At 40.2% G+C, this 22,394-nt stretch overlaps 2 protein-coding genes across 6 annotated transcripts in view; both read right to left on the reverse strand.

The window, feature by feature from the left end:
• Positions 1–8,465, reverse strand: part of pfkpa (phosphofructokinase, platelet a) — a 36,418-nt gene extending 27,953 nt beyond the window's left edge. For 3 of the 5 annotated variants that reach the window (XM_082184313.1, XM_082184315.1, XM_082184312.1), the window contains exons 1-3: positions 8,212–8,464; positions 1,464–1,537; positions 618–695 (exon numbers count right to left, since the gene is read on the reverse strand). In XM_082184313.1, coding sequence (XP_082040439.1) covers positions 618–695; positions 1,464–1,537; positions 8,212–8,302 — 243 coding nt within the window. In that variant the 5' untranslated portion in view covers positions 8,303–8,464. Of the gene's footprint in view, positions 1–617; positions 696–1,463; positions 1,538–8,211 lie in introns of all 5 variants that reach the window. The other 2 variants (XM_082184314.1, XM_082184311.1) reach the window with 2 other exon arrangements.
• Positions 8,466–9,368: 903 nt separating this feature from the next.
• Positions 9,369–10,899, reverse strand: ifnu (class II cytokine, IFN-u). Its single transcript, XM_082184559.1, has 6 exons — positions 10,850–10,899; positions 10,628–10,746; positions 10,464–10,541; positions 10,245–10,370; positions 10,074–10,151; positions 9,369–9,836 (listed from the first exon to the last, which is right to left on the reverse strand). The coding sequence occupies exons 2-6, from the start codon at positions 10,739–10,741 to the stop codon at positions 9,744–9,746; spliced, it is 489 nt and encodes a 162-aa protein (XP_082040685.1). The 5' UTR covers positions 10,742–10,746; positions 10,850–10,899; the 3' UTR covers positions 9,369–9,743.
• Between the last annotated feature and the right edge of the window lie 11,495 nt (positions 10,900–22,394).

Consider the following 22,394-nt stretch of genomic DNA (forward strand, 5'->3'; position numbering starts at 1 on the left):
TTCAATATGGTGCAGCCCTAATGTCTGTTCATAAACTGCAGCAGCAGCAGATCTTACATGCTTAGCATGTCAGTGTATCTATTAGCAGTTGCAAGGCCATTCATACAGCAGCAATAATCTAAATCAGCATTAGCAGTTTAACAGATCTAGTCCACCAAGACCAAATACATTAACTTTGCCATATTAAAAAAACATGCTTAAACTATTCAGAGAGTTGTCCTGATAAAATATGGGTTGATTTTCACTTTGGTCTGAACTAACACTCTCTGACAGAAGGTTGCGCTGGTAACCCGTTTACAAACCAGCAGTGCTTGTTAGAACGAGGCAACACGTTTGCATCTATGATATAAACACCATAAGCAAAAATATTTACTTTGAATCATGCGTAGCTCACATTTAATTAAATCATAGCCTTTAAAGTTTAATAATCAATCACATTCGGCTTCATTGTGATTCCTGTTTTCTATCCCCAAATACCTCTTGAAATCAGATATTTGAGACTTTTATATGGCCTTAAATTCATGGGGACTATGAATAGTAACCGATGACCCTGTGACGGTACGAGCAGAGGTATGTGTAAGTGCTTTGAGGGGTCGTATGATCCTCATAACACTCACCACTTGCAGCATGCTGGACACACTCTCCCATTTCGCCTCCTTGATGTTGTCGCCTCCATCCACCATACCCTGATAACCCTGTAAGTCACACACACACAAACACATAAACACAATCCCTCCTCCTATCCTTCAATGACCTCTTAGTCACCAGAAATGAATTCAATTCTCTAGGTAATCGTATGAAGCAGCTTACTGAGACTGGCACGCAATGTCCTGGCTTGGCAAAGACATGGCTTTGTGTTTACAACCACAATCTTGATATTAAAGATGAAGCGTGTCATTTCTGCATCATTAGCAACACTTGCAAACACTTGCCTTAGCAAACGATTTAACAAATGACACGTTTCACCTTAAAGAATGAGGGAGGAATCAGGAGAAAATGGATGTGTGGGTTTCTTCACTGAAGCCATTGCATAAGAGCACAGTGGGCGATGGTATTTGGCCTATCGCAGCCAGACATCGCAGGGCTTACATGCCATGTGATGCTAATGGAAAATTCATGTTTATATGAGGCCAGGTATACAGGCCTTTAACTCAAAACAGTTCTGCTATTCCAACAACTCTGTAGTAGACTAATATAATGTCTAATGCATGACTTATTTAACTAAAAAGGCTGTGTGTGTACTCATAATACATCCTGAGTATTAACATTTTTATATTGGAAATAAATGATTGGCCATTTGGAAAGGGTGAACAGCAACATCGAGAGCCATTAGACCCATATGTTACACAGCACTGACATAGACACTAGTTTGTTTACACATCAATATAAGTATATACAGCATGTAAAGACGTCCCAGTCTTACAGTATCATCTGAATTCCGTATGGATGAAGTAGAGACTGACCTCATGAACGAAGTAGACTTTGGCTCCTACATAGATTCCCATACGGACAACAGCCCGAACAGCAGCATTCATCCCTGGATGTAGAGACACACCACACAAATCACTTTATAGAGGGATATCTATTATAATACTAAGAAAACAGGTTATAAAATGGCTATTTGTTTAGGTTTGCACTGGAAGTCATTTTCTTCCATGTTTGGTCAACTGCTGCTAGCCTCCTCCTATAATAACTCACTCAGACTTCAAACTTAAAGTGCCTCTCTGTGCAAGCAATGGGTAGGAATTATAGCTATCAATGCCAATGCTTCTGTGTGCTATGATGTCCATAACATAAAAAATGGTTAAATCTGCTTTAATATCATTTGCTAAATTTGCTCACTGAAAGCTACACTGCAAGTCAATGCATTCAAGTCATTATTCACTGATAATCTTCACGTTCAGTTTGGATATAATGAGCACTTAGTATTTGCGTACAGGAAAATGTGTAGCCTTTTACAGTATAGTCAATCTGATAGCATGAACACACGCGCACTAGAAAGTTTCATATCATAGTCCAGTGTCTACACTATTTCTATCCAGAGTTTATTAGCAATAAGAATGTCTTTATACGCATGTACTGTACACTAGTTTACGTGAGTATAAAGGAGTTTTCAAACTAAGGAGTGCTAGGTGGTACGTGGAAGAGAACTTTAGAGAAAAACTGTGTAAAAAAAGGAAAAAAAATTAATAAAAATAGGATTCAACTATATAAATATATCCGATTAAAATCAAATTAAATACAAATATTTGTATAAACATAAATAAATAAACATTATATTTTAAAATAAATAAATAAAAATGATTAAAATAAATACATATTTTTTATTTAAAACATTAAATTAATACTTTTGATTAAAAGAAAGAAATTAAAAGAAAGAAAGAAAGAAAGAAAGAAAGAAAGAAAGAAAGAAAGAACATTTAAATAAAACTAAATTTAAATAAATTAAAAATAAGTGTAAAAAGATACAATTAACATTAAAAATATTAATAAAATGTTATACATTTAAATACACAATTAATTAATTTAATTAAAATGATTTCATTTTTTTTGTTAGAAAATACAGTTAACTTTTAACATTAGGTTTGACATCTGAGTTTACTGAGTTGTTGACACTTCTTAGTCCACTCTGTCCTGCTATGGTGCTGACTGGCGATGTCAATTTTCATATTGATAATCCCAACTGTGGAAATACTGCTACTTTTATGGACATTTTGGATGGCTTTGATTTTACTCAGCATGTCACTTTTCCGACCCATAAGCTGGGACACACATTGGATGTAGTCTGCTCTGCTGGAGTTGACATTAGATCTCTGAATGGTATAGACATGAGTATAAGTGATCATAGACTTATTACTTTTGATATGAACGTCATGTCTTCAGTCACGAGCCACTTCTAAACGCACTCTAAAATTTCGTAATCTCAAGCACATGGACTTCTCGTTCTTTTCTGCCTCTCTCTCTGGGCTAAGGCTTCCTATTACTAACTCCGTGGAGCACTATAATTCCATGCTCTCTGCACTTTTGGATGAGTTTGCACCTGTGCGGGAACGGGTTGTTACATTTAGGAAACCATGTCCATGGTATACCCCAGAGTTGCGCTTAATGAAAGCTGCTGGAAGGCAATTAGAACAGAGTTGCGCTTAATGAAAGCTGCTGGAAGGCAATTAGAACGGCAGTATAAGAAATCTGACCTGACGGTACATAGGCTTCTTTATATTCAACAACAGTCTGAATATCACTCTGCTCTGAACATTGCGCGAAAAAATTACTATTCTAACATCATTGGAAATGCTGTAACTAATTCTAAAGCTCTATTTAAGACTGTTGACAATCTTCTTAAACCATCTAAGGCCATCGTTCACTCCTCTGCTGACCAATGTAATTCGTTTCTACATTATTTCACTGGTAAGATTGATGATATATACAGCTCCCTAACCGCCATCACCACTGTTGAGTTAGTTGATACACTACCTTTACATCCTCCGATCACTACTTTTTCGAACTTTGACATAGTTGGAGTTGATTTTATTACAAGTACGGTTAAGTCCATGAATTCAACCACCAGTATTTTAGATCCGGTTCCTTGCTCGGTTATTAAGAACTGCCTTGCATCAATTTGCCCTCATATGCTTTCTATTCTGAATTTATCATTGAGTTCTGGAATCGTTCCTCCAGAATTGAAAATAGCTGCCATTACACCAGTCCCTAAGAAGCCTGGTTGTGATGTCTCTGATCTGTCTAATTATAGGCCAATTTCAAATCTTCCATTCTTGGCCAAAGTCCTGGAGCGTGCTGTGGCTATTCAGCTAAATAATCACCTAGCACAAAATAGTCTTCTTGAACCTTTTCAATCTGGGTTCAGAAAAGGGCATAGCACTGAGACCGCCTTAGTGAGGGTTGTAAATGACCTTCTTACCGCAGCAGATTCTGGTGTATGCAGTATTTTGGTCTTACTAGACCTCAGTGCTGCTTTCGACACTCTATGTCATTCTCTCTTGCTGAATAGGATGGAAAATTGGCTGGGTACTTCTGGAGTCGTACTCAGTTGGTTTCGGTCTTATTTAGCGCATCGTGCACAGTTCGTAAGCATGGGCATTTTTGAATCTGATACCGTACCTGTGCGACAGGGAGTTCCTCAAGGTTCAGTGCTAGGTCCAATTTTATTTAATATTTACATGCTTCCACTTGGGCAGATCATCAGTAAATACGAGCTTGGGTATCACTGTTATGCGGACGATACGCAGATATACATCACCACAAATCCGGACGCACATTGCTCACTAAATACTTTGAATAGCTGTCTAGCAGAGATCAGTTCATGGATGCAGAACAACTTCCTGAAGCTAAACGGCTCTAAAACGGAACTGATGCTGATTGGTACAGTGGTGGCTATTCGTAAGACTGATCAGGTAAGTCTGATTGTTGACTCTAGCAGGGTAACCCCCTCTCCACAGGTGCGGAATCTCGGTGTAATTTTTGACCCACAATTGAGTTTTGAAGCACATATAAAACAGGTCTCTAAAACGGCTTTTTACCATCTGAGAAATATTGCTCGACTTAGACCATTTCTCTCCTTTGTAGATACAGAAAGGCTCATACATGCCTTCATCACAACCAGGCTAGACTATTGTAATGCCCTGTTTTCTGGCCTTCCAGCAAAATCATTAAACAGGCTACAGTATATACAGAACTCTGCTGCTCGTGTTCTCACTCGCACTTCTCCTCGTGAGCACATTACACCGGTTCTTTTACAGCTGCACTGGCTTCCTGTGAAGGCGAGAATTGATTTTAAAATTCTCATTCTAACATATAAGGCACTACATGGGATTGCTCCAGAGTAGGGCTGCTCGATTATGGAAAAAATCATAATCACGATTATTTTGGTCAGTATTGAAATCACGATTATGTAACACGATTATTTCACATGACTTTGGGAACGTGTTGCATTTATTAAAAAGACACCTTTCAACAATTCTTTTAAAAAATATATAAAAATTTTAACATTTATTGTACTTTTTGAACTAATAAAAAATAAATAATATAACAATAACAGATAATACTTCAATGAGTATTTGAATAATTCCCGCAGGTCTACCACTTATAATGCGGGAAATTCCCCCGCAAACATTGATTCACTTTAGCAAGTAGATTGTATTCTTGCACAGATTACACAATCAAATCAATCATTTTAAAACTTTCTTCAAAACAAAATTTCACAAACCGCGTGAGTTTTCAGCGGCGCCGCGTCTTCTCTCTCTCTGTCTCTCCAAATGGGTTGGACAAGGCAAGCGTCGAAACTACACTCTTGCGTTTAGGAGTCGGGACATGACGGAATTGTCACTTGCACAATCGGGCCAGCATTGCATCGTAACTAAAGTTTATAATTTTCACTTCTTTTTAAGTCTTATCAGTTTAAACATTCAAGCTGAGAGAGTTTATGGCTTTGGGAGGGGCGGATGTGCGCGTGTCATTCAGAACACAAAACAAAATAAGAGTGTTCTTGCAAAACAGAACATTGCAAAATAATCGTTTTTATTCGATTGTACCATTTTGGTGATCGTTGGGAGCCAAAATTGAAATTGAAATCGAAATTCAATTAATTGCACAGCCCTACTCCAGAGTACCTATGTGATCTTATTAAACCTTATACTCCATCGCGTTCTCTCCGTTCTGCAAATTCCCTCTTATTACATCAGCCTTTGTGTAAGCTCAAGACCATGGGGGAAAGAGCTTTTTCTTGTAAAGCCCCCAAGCTATGGAATCTACTTCCTTCCACAATCAAAAGTGCGCCAACATTGGGACAATTCAAAGGGTTGATTAAGACGCATTTGTTCAAGGCTGCTTTTTCTTAATTGTTTTTATTGCTCTTGCTGTATTTGTTTATTTTACTGTATGCGCTTTGGTATACAGTATTTTATTGTACGCGCTTTGGGTCTGAGAAAAGCGCACTATAAATTAAATGTATTATTATTATTATTATTATTAACATTAGTTCTACAGTGAAAAAAAAAAAAAACATTCATTTTTCACATTATTTCAGAGTATTAATTGGGTCTTTATACATGAATATCTTTTAGCTGCCTTTTAAATTTTAGGATGGGGGTCCCTTGCATGTGGATGATCATATTTGTGGGTCTGTGGCATACAAGACTGAATAGCCCTAGTAAAAAACGAAGTATACATTGGGTTTTACATGGAAAACTATCTTCATTTCATATTTGTTTTTTCTTTTCTTTTTTGTGTTCTTTGGGAGAACGGTATTCATATGGGAACAACAATGCTTCGTGGTTTCTAGGTGGTCAACAGCTGATATGCTGGTCTGTAGATATAGGTTCCTTCTACACTGTAAGTTTCATTGTTCACCAAGTCTGATGTCAGATGAGAGATCTAGCAGCCCAACAGGTGCTGAAAGAGTCAAATCAGTGACTGAAGGTGTCAATTTCATCAATCTTTTGAGTGTCACTGTCTATCAGTTTATCTAAACAGACAACAAATGAGATCCTGCTATGTATGTCCTGCAGCTGCTCTAAAGTATCAGTGAATTAATTCATCTATAACATGTATTCGAGTGACTGAGAAATGTGCATGTATACATTAATCCACTGAACTGACTAATATGGCATGAGTGTTACATCAGATCAGAGTCACTACTGAAGTGACACTGCATTTGGTGACTCATTAACTACTATGAAATAATATGTAAATTTTTACCACACAGTAACTTACACACCAAGAACATTTGCATTTCTCATATGAGCTGCAGAGAAATCTCGTGAAAAAGAGTACACTGCACACTTCTAAAAAAAGAAATAATAATAGGCTTAAAAATAATATACTTATATAAAGGAGTGCCTGAAATGGTCTCATAAACTAGATTGTCATTTCTAAAGGAACTACTAGTCTTTGCAATGTGGTTGTAAAAGTGCACTTCATGTGCACACCTGAACTAACCGCTTTTTATTATTATTGTAGCCTAATATCATATGACTAGACTGGGTTACATTACACAAGTCATTATAAAGGTCATATCAGGTAAAAACAGCGTCTTTGGGTATTCAATCCAATGCACGTAGTCAATTCTTACAGCAAAGGTATGATGTATAATTATGACTGGGTGAAACGTGACTTTGGTTTATGAAGCGGCGCGCGTTGGTCACATGACTCAGATTCCAGTGACGTAACTCACCGGCTCAAACGCGACTCCTCACGTACGCATCCTGTCTACGCGCTAAACCCTTAAAGTCACATAATTCACCTCTTCTTTACAAAATAAGCCACGTAATGAAGAAAAAAAACATGACTTTTAAAAAAGCACCTGCACGCGATAAACACAGGAAAGTGACTGAAACGCGCAGCCACTTCCTGGTTGAAGGCGGAAAAAACTTCATATCGATGATTGACAGACAGAAAAGCGCCGATATTAGGTAAAAGACATGACGGTTATTCATATTAAGCAAACATAAGCACGCATCAGAATATTTTTGGCTCGATTGTGGCAGTGAAGATGACATGCTACGTGCTCTTCGTGAAGGTCACGTGATTCCGCAATGCAGTGACATGCATTTGGAATAAATGCTATTCAATCACATACACACCTAACGTTACATAATAGAGACGTAAGGAAAAGCTGTCCGTTATCTGAAAACGTTATGACAGAAATGAAAGCTTCACTGTCATCTGTAATGTAGCAGGATGAGCTCAAATGTATTTAGTGTATGATTTGCATCCTCACCATCACATTTTAACTGATATTAGCCAGCCTGACCAGCCAGCTGTGGTGGATCTAAATAATGAATGACAGACATTCCTATGCCCTAAACCCGATGACCTAAACATCAACCACGTGTCAGTCAAACGCATCACAATGCAAGATGTATGACCTTGTGATTATCTGATGGTTACATGTCAATCTCCTCAGGCCCTCAAGGGCCATTTCATCCATCCTAACGAGAAGCAAATCGAAGCATGAGTTTCTAACAAAGTTGCATGTATACAGTGCAACTGATATAATGACGGAGCAGTTCATTTAACACTGATAACAGTGATCACACTGTATAATAAGTACCAGAATGAACGTCAGATGTCATAATGATACGGTGTAGACAACATTCTGAACATTTTAATAGAAAATAACTCTGATAATCATGAGTTAAAGTGATACAATATAGGAAAACGACCATGAGATGTCAGTGAGCTCTTCTACTGTACCTTGAGCATCTCCTCCGCTCGTCAGCACTGCTATGGCTTTCCCAGCGCCCGTCAGGTTCTCGAAGAACTTCTTATTGTCTGGCTGAGCCATTTTCCCTTTTTTTAATACTAACAATATGTTAAAACAATAATTAATAAATAAAATTATGTAAGTGTGCCGGTTGAGGGACTCTATCCTCCCCTCTCCTCTTCTCTCACCAGCGGTCTCCTCTCCTCCTGTACGTCCTCTCCTCAACCTGCATCAACAGTTTCTGTGACTGACAGCTTTCTCAGCCAATGGCTGAATAGATCACGAATTCTTGTCAGGATGTTGACCAATAGTAGACGCTCTCGGCGACGTTTCCGTGTAGGAAGATGATGTAGGCGGGACGATCATTTTTCTATTGGACAAATATGGTCTGGCAACTATTTCCGGTAACTTGTCAGACGCCTGTCAAAGAGCAAAATAGTTCAAATTTAATTTACAGTATGTTACACCTATAATTTTTTTCTTTTTCTTTTTTTTTACCGTGCAATTAAACTATATATTAAAATTAACATGAGCGTGATTACAATCTTGCTAGCCATTTGTGTGTAGCTTTTAAACCGTTATTTGTAGTGTAGGCTATGCTGTCGTCTGTTGGTTAGCATAAGAACTGCAAGGGAATTCAGTCACAATTTCTAAGAATGAAGATTATATTCTAATGTACGCTATTCTTCCAACTGATCATATTAGGTTAGATTAGATTAGTTTTATTCAAAATATTGTTAATATGCAAAAACAAAATATTGTTTTATTCATTACCCCCCACACACACTTATTATACTACCATTATACTAACACATTATCCACCGGTTTCACAGACAAGGCTTAAGTTAGTCCCAAACTAAAATGTATGTTTGAGCTGTTTTAACTGAAAATAACTTGCACTGACATATCTTAGAACATGTCACTGCCATTGTTTTGTCTCAAAATGCAAACTTATAAAAGCTACTTAAATGTTTAAATTGAACTAAGGCCTAATCCTGGCTCAATATAAGCCTTGTCTGTGAGACCATTTGTGTTTAAAACAGTTTACGTACATTTTGTTTGTGTGTTTAATATATACTGTATTTTTATATTCAATCCCAACACCATTTATGACAGAAGGATGAATTTCAGATTTGATTCATATTCTTTTTTATTTTTGTTCAAGTGCAGATCATATCATAGACATACAGTACATTAGCTATGAAGACTCACATTTTAACAGTAAAATATATAAATAATCTAGAATATACAAAGTACACAATGTCACACAGCAACTGTTCATGGCTCAAAATGTCATGAATTTGAAACATTTTGTCTATTACAATATGTGCATTTCATAACAATTTTATTTTTTTAAATATAGTAAAAAAAAATACATAGGCCTATATCAATCAAGCTTATCACACACTAAAAAAAAAACAAAAAAAAAAAACAACATGAATTTGAAACATTTTGCATATTATGTACATTTTCATAACTTTTAAAAAAATATGCATACAATCAAAATACATGCATAAAGTCTCTACCGGCGCCTTCTGACGGAGCGTTTCTCCAGCCTCTGAAGAATCTCTCTCAGTTTTGAATTAATGATTTCCCATGCACAATGTGAGTGGGACTGAAAAAAATAGAAATATATAGACATTTAGACAGGTAGGTAGATAGATAGATAGATAGATAGATAGATAGATAGATAGATAGATAGATAGATAGATAGATAGATAGATAGATAGATAGATAGATAGATAGATAGATAGATAGATAGGTAGATAGATAGGTAGATAGGTAGATAGATAGATAGATAGATAGATAGATAGATAGATAGATAGATAGATAGATAGATAGATACTCTTACCTTTTTCTTAAGAAAAGCATCTAATTTGTTGAAGCATGTGGTCACAGGTTCCTTTTCAACACTGCCAGAGTGATGAACCTACCGGAGAAATGCAGACAGCATGATTATCATGTTGACAATAAGCTATGCGACTGTATCATAACTTCTAATACCACATTCTGTGATTCTTACGCAATTGCTCAGGGTATGACGGGTGTGACGGAGAGTGTCAATAAACGCCCCTGGGTTCGGATTCTCCCTGTACATTGTTTCTGCTTTCTTGGCAATGTCGACCAGAAGGACTGCATTATGATCCACCTGTGAATAGCAAATATTCATTTTATTATTATAATTTACTTTTATAAATCACCTTTAATAAGAAATATACAGAAGGATTGCAGATGTACAAACCATATTGACCAGGTGACGTGGATCACACAGGCTGTCTTCTTCATAATCAAATGCACAATCATGAGATATCGCTGTACCCTTTGAAAACACAAAGCATATGCGTTCAGTTCATGTTGCAAGTTTAATTGAAAATACATGGTTAAATCAGAGTTATGGACACTTACCATTGAATTTAAAGACTGAATGAGATGGTGCCAATGTATGTGTCGTGTGCACTCCTTATGGGCTTGCAGCAGACACATGGACGTGCAAATGATGATGAGTCGAATCCAGACCATATTTTCTGAAAGAGCGAGAATCTTCATCATAAGAGTCGCATTTAAACACTCATGCAAAATGAATGTAAAATTTGTACTTGACATGAAAAGTTTGCAGAAAATGCTCACCTTCTGTTGTTGTTCTGCAGATCAGGAGCTGAGATGCTGTGAGATGCTGATGTGACACTGTTCTGCTGTGCCTTTTATACCGTGAGCAATGTCACCTGCTGTACCACACCTGTCAATCCGGGTCAAAATGAAACGGGCCAGAAACACTGACCACACCTGTCAGGTAGGGTAAAAATGAAACAGGACATCTTTTTTTTTTTTTGGATGCCCAAATTCTGGTATTCCTCAAGGAAGTTCAAGTCAGTGGAAAGTGTGGGGGTGTTTAACTGACACTGTGGGCGGTGCGTTACAGCATCGCTGCAACTGCTTTTCTCACCATTTAAATATGATTTCTGTTATTTGTTTATTTTTCAAACAATCTTTTAATTTACTATTGTATTAATTTATTAATTATTTAATTTATTTAAAAAAAAATGAAATATGTTTTTATTTTTTTTATTTTTTTTAATGAACATTTTGGTAACTCTTTATTTCGATGGTCCCCTATCTGCTAACAATAAGTAACGTTGCAACTACATGTCAAGTAAACTAACTCTCATTGAAGTATGAGTAGTCTGTCTGCAAACACTTTATTTTCATTGTTCACCAACAGACGTTCTACTGACTATAAGTAACTTTGCATGTACATTTCGACTTATTCCACTAACCTGAACCTAACAGTCTACTAATACTCAACTAATACTCAACTAATACTCTAATGAGAGTTAGTTGACATGTAGGTGCATGGGGACCATCAGAATAAAGTGTAACCAACATTTTAACCAATTTTCATAAAGCTCAAGAAACATTATCCAAATTTCTTGTGGAAAAGCTATGCACATGAATGAATTAGGCTGTTGCATGCACATTTATGAAATATATTGTTTTGGTCCATCAAGAGTAGTTGAACTTAATTCACTTATTATGATAGTAATTACATAATTAATAAAAATGATCACAATTCGACCACTGAATAAACAGAATGGAGAGCGAGTACGAGAAGCTGAGACGTATTACGAGAAAAGTCACCAAGGTGTAACTGTAAAGCATTATTTTAACAGAATGATAAGATGCATTGTTCTATTGTGATTGACGTCATTTCATTTCCCCGCGGCACCGAAGGTTCCCCGATCATGTCAACTGCGTGACGTGTTATGGTGAAAGTTGGAAGGCATGCAGCTTGTGCATGGGAAATGAAAGTGAAAGTGCGCTCACAGTTCATGCTGACACAAGAGAATCACTTTAGTGGAACTGAACAGCAGTTGGTGGAGATGCAGATACAGCACTTTTTCACTGAATGGCCTCTTATATAGCATGCACCATATGGCGAAACATATGCAAAGTGACGTGAAAAGCATTCATTTTTCACGAAAATTTTCAGTGAACATTGCTTTGCACAATCAACTCTTGCACAAATTGTTTTAGGTCCAAACAGTCATGGAAAACAGGGAATGTGAAAAGTGTTATTTCCAGGCCCTAATCATAGAAATTCATTCAAACAAATCTCCGAAAAGTAATGGAAATTGTTATATTAAATAGAAATAAAAAAGAGCAACATGTTAAATAAGTAAAATATATATTTTTAAATCCACTATTGATGAATGACTGGAAAGTCAAGGGAATTTAGCAGTCAAACAGCGTGGAAACCCTGATTGAACCGCCATTGTTTACTTGAAACGTATGTAACTATTTGCCTGGAAACGTTTTGTGACGATGCACTGATCTGAAGCTCCATTATTTGAAAAGAAAACTGAAATCCAGTGGAGAAAAACAGGCTCTTCTTCACAGAGGACGAATTTAGAATAAAGCCTGTCCCAACATGCACTTCACAGCACCTTTCCTTGAAATTATATCTATTCATCCATCTACAGGTACACCGGTGATGCAATTTTGGCAGCAAAATGTAGGTTATTGCCTTATTTAGAATGTGGAAAGTACAAGTCATTGGGCTTGTTGAGGAGAGGGTGTGATATTACTGCAAGCATACTTACATCAGCAACCACCTTCATAGCAACACCCTAGCAACGCCCAGAACAACTTTGCAACTGCCTTTTTGCACAAACGAATCGGTAAAAGCCCCAACTCTCGACAGATGTGATCTGACATAGTTATCTGACTAACACCTTGACTGTATTGATCCTCAGCTGCCGAGACGACTGCTTGGTCAGGATGACTTTTATCCCTCATGTTATCAGTGGGCAATTTAATTATTTAGAAGAGGCATCGCAGATAAGAAATAAAGGAATATATCCTTCAGATCTGTTTTTCACCATTTAGATAAGTTGACTCCAACCTCATTGACTCCAAAGCTCCCCATGACCACAAACATATTAAAAGGCATTTATAAAAAAATAAGGAGTGTCCACGTTGCAAAAAAACAAATAGAACTTGCAAAATGTTCTTCTAACAAATATAAAAAGTAGCTGAACAAAGATGATTTAGTAGGAGTCAATTTATTATCTCGAGTGAACTAAACAAGAATCCTCTAAACATGTTACTTTGGTTGACCTTAATTAGATTTTCGAGTATTTGTCCAAAACTTGTCCAAATGTTTTCAAATTGAGTTATCTGAAATAATGTTCCCAGCATGCATTGCAGCTTAAAAAAATATGTGGTAACTAAACATTAAACATTAAAACATTATCATTGCATTGCATTTAATGGCTTAATTTATGCTGCTGCTGCTGTTGTCAATATTATTATTAAGCTATCATATACTGAAGTTCAGAGTTCATATTTTTACTGAATTTACATTTGTTGATCATCAGAGTTTTGTGTGCTGAGGTATATGTACATCATTACAACTTTTGTATGGAATATTTGCCTATCAGGGTAACATTTTTGCCTCTAGTTTTAAAAGGCAAATAAAAGTTCATAATTAGATCTGAACCAGAATTCCCCTTGCATTGCTAAATGCGAAACAATATTTTGTTGCCTTGACATAGAATTGTTAAGTTCAAAAGACTACATTTTACACATTAGATGAACAAAAGTATTTAAGTTGACTATATGTCATGATGGAAACACGGAAGCAATTGCAAGTAAAAACTCTCTTTTATTTGAGTAATGTAATGATGGTAGGGAAGTGTCCAGAAAGAAACAGGTTAGTGACGCAGGGACTTCGATGGTCAGATGAGTGCCGTGATGGGAAGTGCTGAGGTGACGTGACAAATCCAGAGTGAACATCCACAGGAACACGAACAGGAACAGGAACGAAGAAGGCACCAGACTCGAACGACGACGGGAACAACACAACCGGGAATCACAAACAACAATCTGACAAGGGAGATGAGAAATGCGTGAGTATATATAGGTGATGAGATGAGCTGCAGCTGGTGATGAAAGTGATGAGCGGGATCGCTGATGAGCGTCAATTAGTCGGCACGCCCACACAATCAGCACACACACACACACAACAACAGAAACACGAGACAAGAAGGAGGCATAGGATTTATGAACCGTGACAGTACCCCCCTCCCTAGGAACGCCTCCTGGCGTTCCCAGACTCCCTTACCTGCCGATTGTAATCATCGATAAGGGAGTGATCCAGGATGTCCCTAGCAGGAACCCAACTTCTCTCCTCCGGACCGTAACCTTCCCAGTCCACCAAGTACTGAAATCCGCGTCCCCTCCGTCTCGAGTCCAGAACACGATTGACCGAATAAGTAGGTTCCCCGTCTACGAGTCGCGGCGGGGGGGGAACCGGGGCTGGCGGATTAATGCGAGCAAAGAAAACAGGCTTAATTTTGGACACATGAAAGACGGGATGAATCCTCCTGTACACTGGAGGGAGGTTGAGACGGACTGTCACTGGATTAATGATTTTAGTGACAGAGAACGGGCCAATGAATTTGGGTGCAAGCTTATTAGAAATGGAGCGGAGAGGAATGTCCTTGGTAGAAAGCCACACTTTGGAACCGACAACGTATACGGGAGGCCTACGCCGGTGGCGATCGGCTTTGGCCTTGGTGCGCGCCCCCACTTGGAGTAGAGTCTCACGGGCTCTAGTCCAAGTGCGACGACACCTCTGGACGAAGGCGTGGGCGGAGGGGACCGCGACTTCGGATTCCAGACTAGGAAAAATTGGTGGCTGGTATCCTACACTACCCTCAAACGGTGATAGGCCCGTGGATGACACTGGCAACGTGTTGTGGGCGTACTCCACCATAGACAGTTGCTGACTCCAAGAGGAAGGATTCTTGGACACTAAACATCGCAACGCTCTCTCCAAATCCTGGTTGGCTCGCTCAGTTTGACCATTGCTCTGGGGATGGAACCCAGAGGACAGACTGACAGTCGCACCCAGGCATTTACAAAACTCTCGCCAAAATTTGGACACAAATTGGGGTCCCCTGTCAGAAACCACGTCCGTCGGGAGGCCATGTAGCCGAAAGACGTGGTCAACGACTGTCAACGCTGTCTCCTTGGCTGAGGGTAATTTGGGCAAGGGAATGAAATGGGCCACCTTCGAAAACCGGTCCACCACGGTCAAAACTACCGTGTGACCCTGGGAGGGTGGGAGGGCGGTGATAAAATCTAGAGCGATATGGGACCAAGGTCTCGATGGCACCGGCAGCGGTTGAAGTAACCCATCTGGGGGTCGATTGGAAGTCTTACCCGTGGCGCAAACTGAGCAAGCCAAGACAAAATTGTGAACGTCACGAGCCATGAGAGGCCACCAGAATCGTTGCTTGACCAAAAATTTAGTGCGATTAACTCCTGGATGGCAAGCCACATTGGAACAATGTCCCCACTGAATAACGCTGGACCGTAAACCCTCGGGCACAAATAAACGATTCGGTGGACAACGGGCCGGAGGCGTTACCCCTTCTAAGGCCTTCTTGACCTTCGATTCGATCTCCCATGTGAGTGTAGAGATGAATAGAGTCTCTGGTAAAATGCACTCGGGAGTAGACGGGCGTTCGGAACGGTCAAAAATACGCGATAAAGAGTCGGGTTTGATGTTTTTAGAACCCGGGCGGTACGAAAGAGTAAAGTCAAAACGACCGAAAAAAAGAGCCCACCGAGCCTGCCTGGAGTTTAGTCTTTTAGCAGTCCGAATATATTCCAAGTTCTTGTGATCGGTCCAGACGATAAAAGGTACCCCCGACCCTTCTAACCAGTGGCGCCATTCCTCCAATGCTAACTTGACTGCCAACAACTCTCTGTTGCCAATGTCATAATTGCGCTCGGCAGGGGATAAACGATGAGATAAAAACGCGCAAGGATGCATCTTATCGTCTGAAGGAGAACGCTGGGATAGCACTGCACCTACCCCCACCTCTGACGCATCGACCTCCACCACGAACTGACGTGATGGATCAGGGGTTATCAGGATGGGGGCTGAAACGAAGCAACCCTTGAGTTTGGCAAACGCAGCCTCGGCTGCGTCTGACCACCTGAACGTCGTTCTGGGGGAGGTCAAGGCGGTCAGAGGTGCGGCTGGTTGGCTGAAATTGCGAATGAAACGCCGGTAGAAATTGGCGAACCCCAGAAACCGCTGTAGGGCCTTACGGGAATCTGGGCTTGGCCATTCTACCACAGCCTTGATCTTCTCAGGATCCATACGCATTCCCTCAACCGACACGATGTAACCTAAAAAAGGAACAGACTGTGCATGAAAATCGCATTTCTCCACCTTGACAAAAAGCCCATTCTCTAGCAACCTCTGGAGCACTTGTCGGACGTGCTGCACATGTTCCTGGAGAGACGAAGAAAAAATCAATATGTCGTCCAGGTAGACATATATGAACTGAGCGACCATGTCTCGCAGCACGTCGTTGACAAGTGCTTGGAAGACCGCTGGGGAGTTGGACAGCCCGAAAGGCATGACCAAGTATTCAAAGTGCCCCCTGGGGGTATTAAAGGCGGTCTTCCATTCATCCCCCTCCCTGATGCGGACCAAATGATAAGCATTACGTAAATCCAATTTTGTGAAGACCGACGCTCCCTGCAACCTCTCGAAGGCTGAAGACATCAACGGCAAAGGATAAGTATTCTTTACCGTGATGCTGTTCAGCCCCCGGTAGTCAATACAAGGTCGCAGGGACCCGTCCTTCCTCCCCACAAAAAAGAACCCCGCCCCCGCTGGAGAAGAGGAAGGACGGATGAACCCCGTTGCTAGAGAATCAGAAATATATTTCTCCATAGCCTCCCTCTCTGGAGCAGAGAGTGAATATAATTTGCCCTTAGGCGGAGACGTACCTGGCAGTAACTCTATGGCACAGTCATAGGGACGATGCGGAGGAAGAGAAGCAGCCCGAGACTTACTGAACACCTCCTTCAGGTCCAGGTACTCCGCGGGCACGTTAGATAAATCCACTGCCTCCTCCTGAAACACAGGGACAGAAACAGACGGACAGGCAGACACTAGACAAGACTTATGACAAAAACTGCTCCACGCCGACACAGACTTCAATTGCCAGTCCACTCTAGGGTTGTGACGGGTGAGCCAGGGGTGACCAAGGACGATGGGTGCGAGGGGAGTGTCCAGTATGTAAAAGGAAATAGTCTCTGTGTGATTTCCAGATGTTATGAGAGTGATGTCCTCCGTGATGAGTGAGATGGTGGGAAGTTCCTGGCCGTTGAGAGCGTGTACTGAGATCTTGTGTGTGAGGGGTCTGAGGGGAACTTGGAGTTTGCGTGCGAATGAGTGATCCATGAAATTACCTTCTGCCCCAGAATCCAGAAGTGCTCGACAGTCGTGAAGGTGAGTTGACCATCTCAGTCTTACCGGAAGGAGAGTAGATGTGGATGAGGACTTCTCGGCGGAGATCCCACCCGATAGTAGCCTCATACTTACTATCGGGCTGGGCCTTTTAACGGACAGTTATAGGCGAAGTGGCCCGCTCCTCCACAGTACATGCAGAGGCCCTGGGACCTCCGCCTTTCCTTCTCCTCCCGGGAAAGCCGAGCTCGCCCCACCTGCATGGGCTCGTGATCGCAGACAGGGCTGACCGCGTCCCCGCCTCCAAATCGTTGGCCCTCGAACCCTCCTGTGGGACGACTGGGCTGAGTGCGGCGATCCATTCGCGATAATCGAGCGTCCACTCTTAATGCCAACGCGATCAGGTCGTTGAGTGATGAGGGAAGGTCCATGGCATAAATCTCCTTCTGGACGCGGTCAGCCAGCCCATGCAGGAACATGTCCCACTGCGCCTCCTCGTTCCATTGACTCTCCGCCGCTAGGGTCCGAAACTCGATTGAAAAGTCCGAAACGGACCTCTCTCCTTGTCGCAGATCAGCCAGCATCCTTGCTGCCTCTCTTCCAGCGACGGCCCGATCGAAAACCCGTTTCATTTCGGCGGAGAGCTCCCGGAACGAGGCGCAGCATGGATCTTGATTCTCCCACACCGCTGTTCCCCAGAGTGCCGCTCTCCCAGTCAGTAGCGTCAACACAAAGGCGACCTTGGCTCGCTCATTATTGAATGTTCTGGGTTGGAGGGAAAAGTGCATGGAGCATCGTGTTAGGAAAGCTCGACAGAAGTTGGGTTCACCTGCATATAACTCGGGAACTGGTAGGCGTGGCTCCGACTGGGAGGGGTTCTCTGGTGGTGGTGGGGGAACCGGCGGTGTGGGGGGCGCAGTGGGAGCTCGCAGTTGTTGAAGCTGTTGGGTGAGCTCGGACACCTGCGTCACTAGAGCCTGAACAGCGCGCGCTGTATCGTTGAGGTTCTTCTCCTGGGAGTCCATTCGAAGTATGCTGCTGTTCACGAACTCTTCCAGTGATCCGGTACTCGCTGCTTCCATTGCTTGGTCAGATTGTTCTGTCATGATGGAAACACGGAAGCAATTGCAAGTAAAAACTCTCTTTTATTTGAGTAATGTAATGATGGTAGGGAAGTGTCCAGAAAGAAACAGGTTAGTGACGCAGGGACTTCGATGGTCAGATGAGTGCCGTGATGGGAAGTGCTGAGGTGACGTGACAAATCCAGAGTGAACATCCACAGGAACACGAACAGGAACAGGAACGAAGAAGGCACCAGACTCGAACGACGACGGGAACAACACAACCGGGAATCACAAACAACAATCTGACAAGGGAGATGAGAAATGCGTGAGTATATATAGGTGATGAGATGAGCTGCAGCTGGTGATGAAAGTGATGAGCGGGATCGCTGATGAGCGTCAATTAGTCGGCACGCCCACACAATCAGCACACACACACAACAACAGAAACACGAGACAAGAAGGAGGCATAGGATTTATGAACCGTGACACTATAATTGGAGCATATTAACTTAAGTTGAATGTGATAGGTTGCATTAAGTAAAAAATTTTTAAAGTGCATATTAAAATAAATAAGTAAGTAAGTAAGTAAGTAAGTAAGTAAATAAGTTTCAGAATTCCAGAAATTTTGAACTGAATTCAAATAAAAAAATATATCTTGATTTTTAGTGATATTATCTTACAACAGTCTACAACAGGTTTAGATGCATCCAAAGCCAAGCAACACTGTAATTTTCTCATAATATATTGCAACATCAGCTCTTTTCTCACAGTGTCTGAAATGGTGCGATAAAGGATTCAGTCTTTTTAAACCCCTCTCCGAGAGCCTCATCCTGATTGGTCAGATGGTCCAGTCTGTTGTGATTGGTTGACAGCTTACAGCGAGTCGGAAACCAAACGCCCATTATATTACAGCTCTGGATCTTCCTCAGCACTTATTCACACAGTGAACCATTGATTCAGGCCCAAGTCCTCATCCTTTACTGTATGCATCCAAAGTGAAAGTTTATTTTATTATTTATAGTTGGAGAAATGGAGATACACAGTGTTAGAGTTCTCAACGGGTCGGGTCGGCCCGACAAACCCGACGGGACCCGCGGGTTCGGGCCGGGTTCGGGTCGAAAATATAAGCAAATGACTCGGGTCGGGTCGGACCTCGGGCTTAATCTTTTCCGCTCAGTGAAAAAAAACAAAAAACATTTATTAATCATCGCTGCTGTTCACCGTAAAGAAAGTCTGGCTGCTGCGTGCAACGTGCATCATGGAGAGGGGCGGGGGCAGACCTGACGCCGCTGCGTGCACGCCTTTAGCCTGGAGAAGAAGATGGAGTTGGTGGAAAGTAAACTTGCCGCAGGTAAATTCACCGTCGCTACTACAGCCTATTTATACATTTAAAGTTTATTGTTTCAGTTGTTTGTATTGTTAAAAGGCGTGAACATTAAAGGTTGATTTGAATTCCCGTCTGCTGGTCATGATAATACGTGTATGAGAAGAAAAAAATTCCGACGCGGCGTCGGGCCGAGGGCCGGGTTCGAGCAGATAATTCATGTTGATGTGTCGGGTTACATCGGGTCCGGGCTTTAAAAGTCACGGGCCGGGTCGGGTCGGGTTGTAATTTTCAGGCCCGTTGAGAACTCTACACAGTGTTGCCAACTTAGCGACATTGCAGACCACTTTAGCGATTTTTTCCCTTCAAAAAAGCGCCCAAACCTTATTTAGTTTCTGAGAATCTACCGGTACCGCCGGTACTGCTCTCCCAGCACGCGCGCGCACCTCTCTCTCTCTCTCTCTCTCTCTCTCTCTCTGCGTCTCACGCTGCAGAGAGGAGCAGCGCTTTAATTCAGTTAAACACAGATATTATGTTGCTTTTCTAATTTTACATGCAAGTATAGCCGAAATCACAGCACAGATATTGTCTTTATCTTATGTGTATTTGATTTCATCAGACGACGGCCTCGGGATTTTTGTGCAGATTAACATTTTGGAAGGGAGAGCTGGTTATGTCTTAATGGGTCGCGTTTCAGTCACCATTTCATATTCATTCCGTGAACATGAACAAGTTCTTTGAAAAACATCTATGACCTTTGAAACATGTCTCGTCTTCATGCTCTATGTTGACTATGGTTTCAATAATAAACATACATTTGCATAGAACATCCATATTTATCCATTCCCATGTTGATTAGAGTATTACAAACTTGAAAAGTATTAATTTAAGGTACATTTAGAACAAATAAAAAATGTGCGATTAAATGCGATTAATCGCGAGTTAACTCATGACAATCATGCAATTAATCGCGATTACATTTTTTTAATCGATTGACAGCCCTAATATATATATATATAAACTTTCATATATATACCGTTTAAATGGCCTAAATGAGCAATATGGTATCCTGCATGTTTTCTTTACATGTACCGTCTGTGGTTTCAGTTAAAGGTCCCAGCAGTGGATAGGAATTCTAAACAATCTTCCAAGCACAACAGTGCTGTCAGTGTTTCAGGAAAGAGCAACTATTAATGTAAATCCTGAAACCCGTTGGGGCAGTAAAACACAGCATTTCAAAAATGAAATTGTCACATTAGTTTCTGTGCATAACTCCTTTTTCTAAACTAGAAATAAAGGGAGTAAGATATAAAAAGGTTAACTCATGCTTAGGATTATCAGATGAACGATAATTAGGCCCACACTATATGCACCTTCATCTGTGCAGATTGGAGCAAAAAGGAGCATAAGTATGTGGAATGTTTTTAAATGTGTATTAAATGTGAGTAATAATAGACATAATAGACCTGCCCAGGACCGTTTCCAGCTCAAGCTGCCCATCAAAAGTGTCCCCATATTTTGATACCCTTTTTGATACTGTTGTAGATATTATATTATTACAGATTCATTTACAACAGTTTTTTTGTTTTGTTTTTTTGTTAGACCTACATGTTCTTTACATATATGCATGTACACTGGAGTCAAATTGTATCATCTATTTAAGGACATTTGTTTTTGTAGACTAATTTACACACACATGCACACATTCTTGAGTCAAACGGTAAGTGGATTTGAGCTGTGGTCAATCACAGAAAGAGAGACATTGTTACGTATTGTTCTTTTAGATTGTTTCAATAAACCTGTTTTTGAAGCATATTGCATGGTCTGGAGTCTGGACTTTGTTTTTGCTTCTTTTGTCTATTTGTTACAACAACGTACTCCAGCATGTTACATCCGGGGCCGGTAGTGCGGTCAGTTGTAACGCAAAGATGAGCATAAATAAGACTAACTTAAATATTATTTTATCTTGTTGTTGCATACTTACTTCTATTGTCTTTGAAATATGGTTAAAGTTTACTTCCAAATGCACTGACAAGCATTTATGCTAATCTAAAATATACTTTAATGTCATTTCTACTGAAACTTGTATGTCATGTATTGAAATATATTTGTAATTACACATTTGTATTGAAGTTTAAAATATATATACATTTTTTGTACGTTTTTTTTATTCAATTAAAATATATTAACACTTATAGAAAATTATAATCAATCACTTTACATAAAAATTAGTGTTCTTCTTTAAAGCATGACAATATTATTAAAACATATACAATTATTTAAAATTGACTTTAAAGTTAAACGTTTTAAACTTTTTAAAAGTGAACTTAAGTGTTTTAAGAAAGTGTGAACGTGAAAGTGTACTCTCTTTAAGTACACTTAAGTAGCCTACAGTTTATTATTATTATTATTTTAAATATTGTCTACTTTAAAGATTTGAAGTGCACATTCAATGTGATTAAGTGCTTTTTCAAAAGGGTGTGTTTCTGTCTTATAAATTATAGAATGAAT

This window comes from Leuciscus leuciscus (genome assembly GCF_965113295.1).
Source record: "Leuciscus leuciscus genome assembly, chromosome: 11".
Classification (NCBI taxonomy): domain Eukaryota; kingdom Metazoa; phylum Chordata; class Actinopteri; order Cypriniformes; family Leuciscidae; genus Leuciscus; species Leuciscus leuciscus.

Coding starts and splice junctions, on each gene's coding strand:
- ifnu (XM_082184559.1), bottom strand. CDS start 10,741: ATGGTCTGGATTCGACTCATCATCATTTGCACGTCCATGTGTCTGCTG. Junction 10,371..10,463: donor CACGTCACCTGGTCAATATG/GTTTGTACATCT, acceptor TGCTATTCACAG/GTGGATCATAATGCAGTCCT. Junction 9,837..10,073: donor ATGCTTTTCTTAAGAAAAAG/GTAAGAGTATCT, acceptor TATTTTTTTCAG/TCCCACTCACATTGTGCATG.